At 39.8% G+C, this 14,470-nt stretch overlaps 1 protein-coding gene across 1 annotated transcript in view; it reads left to right on the forward strand.

Annotated features, from left to right (window-relative positions):
• Positions 1-14,470, forward strand: part of LOC119412734 (plexin-A2) — a 316,230-nt gene that overhangs the window by 186,594 nt on the left and 115,166 nt on the right. The window contains exon 8 of the mRNA XM_037679771.1: positions 263-400. Coding sequence (XP_037535699.1) covers positions 263-400 — 138 coding nt within the window. The remainder of the gene's footprint in view (positions 1-262; positions 401-14,470) is intronic.

Genomic DNA, 14,470 nt, shown 5'->3' on the forward strand with positions numbered 1-14,470 from the left:
TCGTGCTGCAATTGTCACAAATATATTGAAAATAAAGACACGTGTGAATCGTTGTGGGAAAAAAGCATAAAATTGTGTTGTGGTAAAAACAAAAGCATTGTTGACTTTCTGCTTATTATACTGTATATTTAGCTATTTTGTATGATAATGACGAAAATAACAAGATGAAAGTAAAATACAGTCATCTCTTTATGTGTAAACAGACAAAACTTGGTCCCAGTGGCATTACAGTGTCTCTTTGTCCATGTGGTTGTCTCCACAGATCAGGGTGGATGGAGCTCCGGATGGAGGAGTGCTGTATGAGACACTGCCTGTGATGAAGGACAGCAGCTGCCCCATCCTCCGGGACATGGCCTTCTCCTTGGACAGGAACTCTCTCTATGTCATGTCTGACAACCAGGTAAGGAATACGCCCTAATTTTGGTGCTGCTGTCAGGAGACACTCTGAGCTGGGTGGGGGTGCAGTGAGTGGTGAAAGTCTCAATTTGAAGGAAACCCTGCAGGTTCGAGTCACTTTGAAATCGAGCCTTCAGCATAGTGATGTGTCCTTGAGCAAGACGCAGAATATCTAACAAGAAATCTGAAGGTGAAAGTTTTATCTGACAAGATGACATTTGATTCAGTGGAATTCATAAGTGTGTAATAATATTTCCTGTTACGACCCGGCTCAGCCAGGAGAAGGGGAGGTAACATTAAAAACCCAGATGGAACAAGTTTGAATAAAAGTAATAATTTAATTGGTCAGTTTAAAACAAAATTTAACATTAACAAAAGAAGGGGTACTTTCAAAGTACCAATTACAACAAAGTTTTCCTAACCAAGTCAATAACAAAATTAAGGTTAACCAAGTGTATGAATACTCAAACCAAATTTACAATGAGTCAAAACAAAAAGTAAACAAGTAAGCCTTCTAACCACTTTCAGGGGCTTACAAACAACACCGACAACCAACTGCAACTGCAGGATTTAACTGTTGGCCAAAGCCAAACAATTCAAGTCAAGAGACCAGAGTCCAAAGACACAGAAACCCATACTAGTGGCGAGCTGCTCTAAACAACAGCCGCCCTGTATGTTGTTGTTGTTGTTTTTGAGGTTTTATTGGCGGTTGGCAAAAAATGTTGAGGTTGCATTACCGCCACCTACCGATATGGAGTGTGGCTCAAAATGTATCTTATTCTATGCTATATTCTATTAATCACCTTTGTTTTCCAGAAAAATCTAATTAAAATCTGAGTACTTTTGCTATCTGAATTTCCCTGTAGTATATTTATTAAATTAAACTTTTCTTTATTTTCCCTAAATTCTTCCAACATTAATCTCCTTTCTCTCACATATCTTCTACATACTAAAATAATATGTTCTATTGTCTCGTTTTCTCCACAATATTGACAGTTTCCTCTATTATGTTGCTGTATTTTGTATAGCGAACTGTTAAGTCCATCATGTCCAAATCTTAACCTTGTTAGTTTCTCCTCTCTTCTATTTTTTCTTCCTACTCTCATTTTTCCTACTCTTTTTTGAATCATATACCACCTTCCTTTGTTATCTTCATCCCATTCTTTCTGCCACCTTTCCCTCAATTTTTGTTTAATTATACTTTTTGCTTCTGATTTGCTTGTACTCACTGTAAAATTAACTTGTCCTGTTGTTGCCTTTTTTGCTTCCCTATCTGCTATTTCATTACCCTTAATCCCAATGTGAGCTGGAACCCAAATAAATATAACTGTTAAACCCATCATTTGTATCCTGAATAATGTTTGCTGTATTTCTATTAAAATGTCTGGTCTACTGTCTGAGTGGTTGTATTTTAGACTGGTTAATGCTGAAATAGAATCTGAGCAAATTATTGTTTTTAAAGGTCTAATTTCTTCTATCCATTGTATTGCTAATAATAATGCTAATATTTCTCCTGTGTATACTGATAACCCATTTGTAACTCTTTTTCCTTGTCTTATCTGAAATTCTGGTATAACAAAGGCTATTCCTATTTCTCCACTTGGATTTTTTGATGCATCTGTAAAAATCTGAATATGATTATAGTAGTTTATATATATATATATATATCTGTACTGTGTTTGAATTTAAAATATATCCTTTATCCTTCTTTTTGTCTAAAAGAGTTAAATCTACTATTGCATCTGGTAGGATCCATGGTGGTACTGCTGGCAAAGGCACCACTGGACTAATTCTTAAGTTGGTAATTTGTAATTCTTCTGCCTTTCTATTAATTACCCATCCAAAACTCCTTGTTTCCTTTTTCTTTTTTTCCCCAACATGGTTTTAAAGTTTCGATTGTTGGATGGTTTGACTTATTTCCTTGTAAATTAATCCAGTAGCTTATTGCTAATTGTATTCTCCTCAATTCTAATGGCATTTCTCCCATTTCAACTTTAATTGCTGCTGTAGGTGTGGTTTTCAATGCTCCTGTACAAATCCTTAGCGCTTGATGTTGAATCCTGTCCAGTTTTTCCAGATGTGTCCTCGCTGCTGACCCATAAAAAATACTTCCATAATCTATATTTGATCTGATCAAACCTATGTAAATTCTTTTTAAAGCCCCTCTTTCTGTCCCCCAATCACTTCCCGCTAAACATCTCATAATGTTTAGAAATTTTTTACATTTATCAATAATTTTTTGTATATGAATATTCCATGCTATTTTCTCATCAAACCATATTCCTAAATACTTTATACATTTTACTCGTTCTAATTCTTGATTATATAATTTAATTTTAACATCCTTTATCTGTCTTTTCTGCGTAAACATCGTCACCTTTGTTTTTTCTACAGAGAATTTAAACCCCCATTGAAATGCCCAATTTCTCTATTTTAACAATAGCATCTTGAATTCTTTTAGCAGTAAAGTCTACATTACGTCCCCTCTTCCAAATGGCTCCATCATCCGCAAAAAGCGAACAGCCCATTCCCTTTTCAATTTCTGCAAAAACATCATCTATCATTATAGAAAACAGTATTGGGCTTATAATGCTGCCCTGCGGTGTTCCATTTTCAACTGTATAATTTTTAGAAAGATGTTGACCTATTCTAACTTGTAAATTTCTATTTGATAAGAAGTCCTTAATCCAATTAAACATTTTACCATTAATACCCAATTTATGTATTTTGATTAATAATCCTTCTACCCACAACATCCATCCATCCATTATCTTTACCCGCTTATTCCATTTTGGGTCACGGGGGTCGCCGGTGCCCATGTCCAGCAATCACTGTGCGAGGGGCGGGGTACACCCTGGACGGGTCGCAAGTCCATCACAGGGCCACATAGAGACAAACGAGACAAACAACCATTCACTTTCTCACTCACACCTAGGGACAATTTAGAGTTACCAATCAGCCTAACATGCATGTTTTTGGTCTGTGGGAAGAAACTGGAGCTCCCGGAGAAAACCCACACATGCACGGAGAGAACATGCAAACTCCACCCAGAAAGGCCCCTGGACCGGGGTTTGAACCAAGGACCTGCTCGCTGAGAGGCAGTAGCTCTACCAGTTGTGCCACCGTGCTTACCCACAACTTGTCATAGGTTTTTTCTATGTCAAAAAATGCTGCCATAACCATTTCTTTATTTAACCTGTGCTCTCCTAATTTCGTATTCCAAACATATTGTTGCATCATATGTATTACGGCCTTTTCTAAACCCGCTTTGGTATTTAGAAATATATCCTTTTTTATTTAAATAATATGTTAATCGGTCATTAATCATTTTTTCCATTATTTTACATATATTTGAAGTTAATGCAATGTGTCTATAATTTCCTGGTTTCGTTCTGTCCTTACCTGGTTTAGCTACTGGAGCAATAACTGATTCCTTCCAACTTAATGGTAGTTTCCCCTCCTCCCAGCCTTTATTATACATCTCTAAAATAATATATTTGGCTGTTTCACTAAGATGTTCTATCATTGTTTACCATACTTGATCTTTCCCGGGTGCTGTTTTCTTGGTTTTCCTGAGTGCACAATTTAATTCTGCTTTTGTAAAAGGTTCAATAAGTAGATTATTGGTTTCATCAATATTCTGTAGTAAGTCTTTATATTTTAATTTTGTTGTATTCCTACCTTTTCTTCCCTCTTCACTAACATTACATGTACTATGAATTATACTAAATGTTTCAGCTAAAATTTCCGCTTTTTCGTCATCTTTAACTATTGTTGTGTTATCTAATGTTAATACTGGATATCTATATTCCTTATTAATACCATCCATCCATCCATCCATTTTCTTTACCCGTTTGTTCCATTTTGGGTCACGGGGGTCGCTGGTGCCCATGTCCAGCAATCACTGTGCGAGGGGCGGGGTACACCCTGGACGGGTCGCAAGTCCATCACAGGGCCACATAGAGACAAACAAGACAAACAACCATTCACTCTCTCACTCACACCTAGGGACAATTTAGAGTTACCAATCAGCCTAACATGCATGTTTTTGGTTTGTGGGAGGAAACCGGAGCACCCGGAGAAAACCCACACATGCACGGAGAGAACATGCAAACTCCACTCAGAAAGGCCCCTGGACCGGGGTTTGAACCAGGTACCTTCTCACTGAGAGGCAGCAGCTCTACCAGTTGCGCCACCGTGCTGCCCCTTATTAATGCCATTCATTCTTTTAATTACTTTCCAATTTTTTTCAATTTTTGCTTCTCTCCCAATAGTATCACAAAAGTTCCTCCAATATTTTCTCTTTGCTTCCTTAATTATCTTCTTAACCATGGCTTGTTTTCGTTTATATTCAATAAGATTCTGGTAAATTGAATTACTTTTAAGTGCTTCTTGATTTTATTGCTTCACTACAATCATTTGTCCACCATGGTACTATCTTCTTATCTCTCTGTCTCCCTCCTTTTTTGATTGATTGTTCTGAAATCTCCAAAATCATTTTACAACACAACTATTTACATCATTAACATCCATTGTCATGTCAATTTTCTCCGTACTTTTATTACTCAAATATTTGAATTTATTCCAATCTGCTTTATTAAAGTTCCAGTTCTTATTTACTTTTATACTATTATTATTCAGTTTTATTCCAATTGTTATTTTAATAGGATAGTGATCACTACCAATTGTTGTATTTTTATTAATGTCCCACCAACTAATTTCAGCCACTGATTTTGACACAAATGTTAAATCTATTACTGATTCCGCTCCTGTTCTCACATTAATCCTTGTTCCCCTCCCATCATTAAGACATACTAGGTTTTTCATTTCTATTAACTCTTCAATAACTTGTCCATTTTTATTGTTACTTTTACCCCATAATGTACTATTTGCATTAAAATCTCCACACCATATAACTTTCCCTTCCATATATCCCATCATTTCCTCCATCATTTCAATTGTCAGTAGTTTACACGGATTATAAAAATTAATTATTCTACATTTTCCTTCTAACCCCCATATTTCAACTACAATGTATTCCAATTCTATACCTTTCCCTACTATCTGTATCTTTTTTATATTGTTATGGAATTGTTTTGTACTTTTTTAAAATGAATAAACTTTATACCATACCATCTGATAATGTATTCCCTGTTTTATATAAACCCCACACCCTCCTCCACTTCCCTCTTCTCTGTCCCTTCTTATACCATCATATCCTTTTATAACAAAATTTAGGTTCGGTTTTAACCATGTTTCCTGTATGCATATAATGTCTGGTTTTTCTTCAAGTCCGTCTATGTATCCTTTAAATTCCTGTCCATTTGCAATTAGGCTTCTTGCATTCCACTGTATTATTATCATATGTTTTTATCAGCTGGGGTTCCTAGTTTCCCATCCGATTCCAACCTCTTATTTATGTCTTCCCAAGATCCTTCTTTAAACCCCAGATTTTTTTCAGCTCCTCTTACAATAGTAAGAGGAGCTGAATTTCTGATTTTTTTTTATCAGAAAAGATTAAAATAATAATTTTAATCTTTTCTGTTTTGTGTTTGGCTTGATCTGTGCAATTAGTAGCATATGCTATAAATAATATTAGTTTTTCCATAGCCACAGTAATGTTTTCCTCTGAATCTCTGTCATTTTGCTGTTGATTTTGTCTTTCCCTTTCACCTGTATCTTTTGTCCTTTGTCCTTGAACACTCCTGACTGCCTCAGCATAACTTATGTTTTTAGTCATTTTTATCTGCTGGATTTCCTTTGCCTTCTTCCTGACCTCACAACCCCCATATGTTACCCTGTGTTGCCCACCACAGTTACAGCATTTTTCCTGTACATCATCCTTACACTCTTCAATTCTATGATCTCCTCCACACTTTGAACACCTTTGCTTTCCTTTACACACAGCAACTATATGTCCATATCTCTGACACTTGAAACAACAGAGTGGTGGTGGGATGAAAGGCCTCACTGGGAAACTCAGGAAACCTACTTGATTCTTTGCGGCAGAATATTCTCAGAAAATTCAATCAGTACTGACATACTTCCAACTTGTTCTCCATTTAGATTTTTTGTTAATCTCTTTATGTCTTTCACCTGAGCACCAACTATGTTTCGTTTTAATTTATCCAGATCCTCATCTAATGGAATGCCATTAATCACACCTCAAATTATTTTGTTTTCACCTATAACTTTTCTTTCCACCACAGTTTTTTTGCAAATGCTTTCAACATGTAGTGTCTTTCTTTTCTGTTCTTCAGTTTTACAAATCACCATTAAATTTTCGTCTCTCAACACTTTCACCATTTCTACCTCTCCAATCTTCTTTTTTATTTCTTTTGACAGAATGATTGGACTTATTGTGCTCTGTTCTTCCTTATTCCTAAACTTTAATATCATTTTATATTCCCCCATCTCTACCTTACGTCTGACAACTCTCTCTTCTTCAGAGCTACTTCCGTCTAATTCTCGTTTATTTTTCTGATTGTCAACCCCCCTTCCTTCATTCATCTTACCTCCACCACCTCCTCTACCTCTCCCTTTTACTGTTGTCCATCCATCATAATCAATATTGTCCTGCGTATCCATTCTGAGCCATTCACAGCCACTAGCAAAATCCAAAAATACTTCCACAAAGCGATGTGTTGTTGCCAAACAAAATACCGTCCGACTGCCACACCCCTCCGCCGCCCTGAATGGCAGGAGAGCTGGGTTTAAATAGGCAGGCCTCTTCTGTGGTTGGAGGAGCAGGAGGTGAAGAAGCCAACCAGGATGCAGATTGATGTCCATTGGGGAGGATTCAGGAAGTGAAGCAGCCAATCCCAGATAGGCCACAGCACAGCTGAGTCAGCAACCAACCTGCAAACACTTTTGCTCACCAAATGGCCTCAGGCCATAACATTTCTACTTGTACTGGGCTTCAAATTAAACAAACAATTTGTGTTTTAGATGCATTCATCTATTAAGATCAATCAACCTTTATTTATATAGGTAAATGCACAGAAAACTGTCTAACTGTTCTACACAGAGTTTGAAAGAAGCCACACATTTCTTGTAGTAATGCATGTCACCCACTGCCTTTCATGCTAAAGATTTAGACTAAAACTATTTTGTGTAGCAGAAAGACATTTGCAGCCATTATGGTTAAAATTATTGTTGTCTAAAATTTCATGTAAAGTATGTGTTTTAAATGACTACGACAATTAAAGCCAATTTTAACTGAATGACTGTAAAATGGGCTGAGTAGAAGCCGTTTTGTGTTATTTAAAGTTGTGTTATTTTAAGTTTTAAGTTATTTTAAGTTGTATTTCAGTTGGCTGTGGCAGCCGTTTTGATTTAAGTTGAATTCAAACATTAACTGTAGATCCGGTGATTACTTTCTTCATGTTTCATTAAAACTTGTCAAGTGGTTCATGCGGTAGTGTGGTTCACACAGACACAAAAAAAATTATTATTTTACCTTTGTCAGTGGGTGATCTATTATTATTAGAGTGTGTGTAGTTACAGAATACTATGGAAACAGCTTTGAAATAATGCAAGGCACCTAAACATTGCTATTTATTTGGAATCTAATGATATTTTTCTTTTTCTTTTTTAAATGACCACCAAACAGCTCTAATTCCCGTGTTATTTGCCTGCAGAAGGCTTATTGAACAGACCAGCTGTGTGTAAGAGAACGGACCGCTGCTCTAATTACTTATCCATGCGAATCGACTTACAGTGCATGCATCTTTTGTAAGCACTCCAGACATACCAACTGTAAAACGCCACTGAAGGCTTCTTTTTTTTTTTTTTTCCTGTGTGACTGTACCCCCTGCTTGGCCCAGCCTCACAGAGGCAGACATTTGTTGTTGGTGCTGGACCATATTCTCTGTACTCGTTGCAGATAAGAGCGAACAGTGGTAATCACTTTCATCTCCCATCAAGTGATTGTTTTGGCACAGCACCATGTTACTATGAAATGGGATTAGGTTTCAGAGTGGCCAAAAAAAGCCCCTATCGCTGATCTCAGTGTTTTTCTGAGTGCTAGAACGTAGCGAACCAGAATCACAAAACAGAGATGCAAAGGGCAATAGGACAATCGTTGGCTGTGTCAGTCATGTCAGAGTGGCTTTAACTGTGTTTTAGAACATGACAAACATCTGTATGAGTCAACTGTCTATAAAAGATTGTAGTTTAAGTTATGTTTAAGTTAATTTATGTTATGTTTAAGCGTATGTTCAGGCGACTGTTTAATACACCGTATTATAATACATTATAATTGTTTAGCGTATAGCACGGTGGCACAGTTGGTAGAGCTGCTGCCTCACAGCGAGCAGGTTACTCTTGTTCAAATCTTTTTTTGATTTCTTGGGTGATTTTACATCCAAATATGAGCAAATTTTAATTCTTGGAAATTTTAATATTCACGTGTGTTGCACTGGAAAGCTGCTGGTGAAGGATTTCTTAGATGTAGTGGATGCTTTTGGCCTCACTCAGTCAGTGAAAGGCCCAACCCATGAACGTACACACACCCTGGACCTTGTTTTATCTTATGGTTTATCTATTTTTAACTTGGAAATTGGTGATGCATTGTTTTCAGACCACATGCCTGTTTTATTTGATTTTATTCCTGTTTCTAAACCCGTTAAGTCCTGTGCTCCTGCTCGACGCTGCCGTGTTTTAAACTCGTCCTCTGCTACCCATTTTTCCACTGTCTTTAATTGTTTAGATTCACAGCTCTCTGTGTCTCTCAGCACTGAGAAGCTTTCCATATATTTTGATTCTTTATGCAATACTGTATTGAATGATGTGGCCCCGATTAAAACCAGGCGATCAAAGCCAAGATCAGACCCATGGTTGAGTGACCATACCCGTGCCATTAGACAGGAATGCAGGAGAAATGAACGCAAGTGGAGAAAGGCCAAACCCCAAGTCTATTTTGATATACTGAGAGAGAGAGTTGGCGTCGATATCAACAAGCTGTGAAAACAGCCAGAGTAAAATATTTCTCTGACATTATTGCTGCTAACTCTCACAACCACTGTGTTCTTTATAATACAATCAACACTGTCCTCAATGCACATGAACTGGTCCCTCTTGAAGCATCCAGAGAACTTTGTGATAAGTTTCTTTATTTCTTCTTGGACAAGGTTATTAACACTAGGGCCTGTATCTCTTTTCCATCCCATGACCCTTCCATCCGAGTCCCCTGTCCTGCTGTTTTTGATCATTTGGAGCCTATTTTCCTCTCCTATCTAGAGAAACTTGTCAACAGTATGAAATCATTGGGTTCTCCCCTTGATGTTGTTCCTCCATATTTTCTTAAGGAGGTATTTTCTACTGTTGGCTCCTTTATCTTAAATGTGATCAACAGCAGTTTGATGTCTAGTGTCTAGTTTCGCTTACCCGAGTGAGGAAGGCACAGGACACGTGCCACGCCCTCACTGCAGCCTTCTCCTCCAAGTGGTCTTAAAACTAATCGTAGGGCTCAGGTATTACCCGCAGCTGTTTCTTAGGACAGTTTAGTCTAAGGCTGTTTTGCGATGATTCACCCAGATTGTTAACTACCTCCTATCCGTGCACCGCACCCAGAATCTCACCTCGTGCCTCGCCCGACCTAGCAGCCAGAGTGGGGACATTCGGCAGACGAGGAAGAGCACGTTCACAATAGCTCATCTCCTAATTTAGCGTTATAATTGTTATCCAATCTGGTTTGTTTAGAATCTAGGTATGAGATTCATGGATTTTGTTTTATAATCAAAGCTACGAAACCTTTAAAAACCTCCTATGCTTTTGTTGTTACGTTGAACCAAGTTTTTCACTTCCATGAACAAAGGGGTGTTGAAATAAGAATCCAGAGTTTTACATTTTGCTTTGCTTTAATCAAATATTTTGCAGGGGGAACAGAGGTAAGCACAGTCCAACACAATGATTACATTCAATTACACAGAGATTACATGATGATCCATAGGTGGTTCAGAGTTTCAGTTTATATTCAGAGGTTGATCAGTCTGAATGACAAGATGGCTCTCTGATCCTGAGGAGAGCTGGGAGAAAACTGCCTCAGCCTCCTCGGCCACGCCTTAGGAGCCCCTAGAGTCGTTCTGACGCACTTAAACACTCCAAAAACCTCCACAATATCCCCACACTCACAACCTTGACCAATATATGTTACCTCTCACCACTTCAACCAACCTTTGGCAACCCCAAGCAATTGAACCTAATATGTAATTGATCTCTCTGCTTGCAATTTTGTAAGCTACCACTCTGAACTGAGATAAAAATTGATAAAGGACAATATCTTTGAGACATCTTCTTACCATAGCTCTCTGGCGGAATTCCTGAGAATCCCGGCTCAGTAAGAAGCAGGTTACCTCACCCACTCTTGAATGAGGCCATCCCTGGTCCGACAGCTGTTCAGAATTTGAAGAAAAGGGTTCAGGTAATGATCCGGGCTGAGGAGGAAAGTAACTCCAAACGAAGCCTTCCCTTTGGATCTGCCTTATTTCTTCTTCAGCTGGAACCGTCCAAAACTTGTTCTGTACATCCACACACTCCGATAGTCCATCAGCCCCAGTTTCACAGAGCCATTTATATTTATAGAGCGAGTGCTAGGTAACACCTCCGAAAGATCATGTCACCCGTCTAATCCCAACTTTTGGGGTGGAATTGGCGCAGGATCTTTATGCATGTCTATGGGATATGGTTACATCACTCTCATACATATTAAAATCTGGGTGTAACTTTATTCCGTCCAGTTTAATCCGGATCTTTGTTTCAACTGTTACCAACCATACCATACCATACCACTTTATTTATAAAGCACTTAAAACAGCAACAAGGCCAACCAAAGTGCTGTACAGACAAAACAACAGGTAACACACAAAGCAAAATACAAAATGAGGTAAATCAGAATATAGACCAAAAAAACGATGCAGATAATAACGACAAACCAGTGTGGAGCATACAGGATCAAAACACAGATCATCTTGGGTTGAAAGCTATTGAATAGTAGTGAGTTTTTAAATGGGACTTGAAAACCGAGAGGGAGGGGACCTGTCTGACAAGCAGAGGTAACTCTTTCCAGAGTCTTGGTCCTGCTACAGAGAAGGCCCTGTCACCTCTGCGCTTAAGACGAGTTCCTGGAACTGTGAGGAGCAACTGGTCCGCTGACCTCAGGGAGCGTGGTGGGACATACGGTTGTAGCAAATCAGAGAGATGGGGGGGTGGGGGCGCGACACTTTTCAGTGATTTGTAGACATACATGAGTATTTTGAACTGGATTCGAAAGTGAACCGGTAACCAGTGTAGTGAGGCCAAAACTGGTGTAATGTGTTCTCTTTTGCCTGTACTGGTTAAAAATTGGGCTGCTGCATTCTGGACCAGTTGTAGTCGTGCAATGGAGGTCTGACTGATACCAAACAGGAGCGAATTGCAGTAATCAAGCCTAGATGTAATGAATGCATGTATTACAGTCTCCAGGTTATTTTTGGACAATATGGGCTTCAGTTTAGACAGCCGCCTCAGATGGAAGAAGCATGATTTAACAATCATGTTTACATGATTGTTAAGTTTCAGGGAAGGGTCCATTATCATGCCCAGATTAGTGACTCTTTGTTTTTCTGACAGGGTTAGAATGGAAAGGTCGATGCAGTGGTTTGTGATTGTGTCGTTGGGTTGGGAGGGAACAACATGACTTCAGACTTCTTTTCATTGAAACTTAAGAAGTTTAAAGCCATCCAGTCCCTGATGTCAGCCAGGCAGTTGAGCAACGGTTGAATAGAGCATGTACCATTGTGTCTTAGGGGGAAGTAAATTTGACAGTCATCGGCATAGAAGTGGAAGGGCATGTTGTAAATAGCACCAAGCGGCAGCAGGTATAAAGAGAATAGGAGGGGACCCAGGATGGACCCCTGCGGAACCCCCCATTTAAGTTCTGCCTCTGTGGAACTAAAATCCTTGATGGAGACACAACAGGATCTGTCAATGAGGTAAGATCTGAACCAATTGAGGGCTGATCCTGTGACGCCCACCCACTGCTCCAACCTAGCAATGAGGATCTCATGGTCGATGGTGTCAAAGGCGGCTGTCTGTGAGGTCCAACAGGACAAGCAGCACAGAATCACCGGTATCTGTGAATCTGGAGATGTAGTTAAAGACCTTCAGCAGGGCAGTTTCAGTGCTATGGAGAGGTTTAAAGCTAGATTGGAAAAGCTCTAAGATGGCGTGATCCTCTAGGAAGCACTTCAACTGGGACTTGACTATTTTCTCCAGTACTTTAGAAACAAATGGGAGTTTGGAGACAGGCCGGAAGTTGGAAATGACTGAGGGGTCAAGGTTTGTTTTTTTCAGGAGAGGCTGGACAGCAGCATGTTTAAAGGATTTTGGCACCACGCCAGTGGATAAACTACTGTTTACTATGGCAAGAATGGACGGACCTAGAGTAGGAAAAACCTCCTTTAGTAGTCGAGGGGGGACGACATCAAAGGGGGAGCCAGAAGGTTTCTAGTTGCACATGACCTGCTCTAGAGAAGATAGAGTGATGGGTTCAAAATGGTCAAAAGGAGCTACAGATTGAGGTGGGATGGATGGGTCATGAGTTGGAGGGGAAATGAAAGCCCTGGTGGTTGCAATTTTCTCCAAAATGAAATGTAGGAAGTTGTCGTAAAAGCTCAGTCGAGGCTTCCAGAGGTGATGGTTCAGTGAGGTGGAGAACAGAGTTTAGGGTGGAGAAGAGGACACGTGGGTTGTGAGAGTTTGAGGTAATTATATCGGAGAAGAATTTTGATTTAGCAGCTTTTACTGTTTTCTGATAACAGCGCTAACTCTCTTTAAGTATCTTGAAAAAGACCTGCAGCCTTTCTTTCCTCCACTTTCGTTCTGCCCTCCTACACTGCTGCCTAACGGCCTTGGTGACGTCACTCAGCCAAGGTTCTGCTCTCAGTTTAGATTTTTTGGTTTTAACAGGTGCAACATGATCCAGAGTCTTTAAGCAGACAGAGTTGAACTGAGATGTCAGCTCCTCAGTGTTGGTGAGAAACACTGGGGCCTGAATGATCATTTCAGAGTTATAAACATCTGTGAAACATGCGGCAGTGAAGTGGTTAATGGTCCAGCTGCGACGTGCAGGAATACATGACTTAGGAGTTAGATGGGGGGGGGTGAACTCAAACCGGACTGGCATGTGGTCTGAAAAACATTATCACCAATAACAAGATTATTAACAGTCACATCATGAGTTAAAACAAGGTCCAGTGTATGTCCACGCTCTTGGGTGGGACCATTTACATGCTGAGTTAAATTAAATGAGTCCAATAGATCTAAAAAGTCCTTAACCAAGGGCTTCTCAGGACAGCACACGTGCAAATTAAAGTCACCAATAATGAAAACATGCTCATATTTTGGTGTGATTTCAGCCAAGAAGTCAGAAAACTCATTTATGAAATCCTTAGATCGAGGTGGGCGGTAGACGAGTGCAAATAACGTCAGAGGTGAATGTCCGAGTTCAAAGACGCTCAGCTCAAAGCTGGCGCGGGAAACTGGGATGGGCAGTTGTTTACAGTCAAAAGTTGGTTTGAATATTGTTAATAATCCACCACCGCGCCGGCCTGATGACCACGGTGCGTTAAAACACAGACAGTTCGGTGGCAATAATTCCGTCAAGGCGCTGGACTCACCCGGAGACATCTAAGTCTCTGTGATGCACAGAAAGTCCAAATCGTGCTCTTGAAAGTAATCCCTGAGGATAAAAGTTGTGTTGGTAACAGATCTTGCGTTGACCAAACACATCCGAATATTGTCCGAAGTGGAGCTAGCAGCGGTGGAGTTAGCGTGCGCTAGTGGCCGCAGTTTTTCAATAACAGCCCCTCCAGGTCGGTCCGAGCTGCACAACGGCTGACAACTCCTGCTGGTTACCTGGTCCGGGCATGCGGGAAGCTGGAGACCATGACCGCCAGCTGAAGAAGAAGATGCAACGCGCAGAGCTTTCAGCTTCACCAGCTGACCAGCATGTTTTCCCCGGCGTCTGAAGTGAGATCTCCATGCAGGGAGGTGAGGAGCGCAGCGAAGGTAAGCTGGCACATCAGCCAGCAGG

Source organism: Nematolebias whitei, chromosome 7 (genome assembly GCF_014905685.2).
Source record: "Nematolebias whitei isolate Nwh7 chromosome 7, NemWhi1, whole genome shotgun sequence".
Classification (NCBI taxonomy): domain Eukaryota; kingdom Metazoa; phylum Chordata; class Actinopteri; order Cyprinodontiformes; family Rivulidae; genus Nematolebias; species Nematolebias whitei.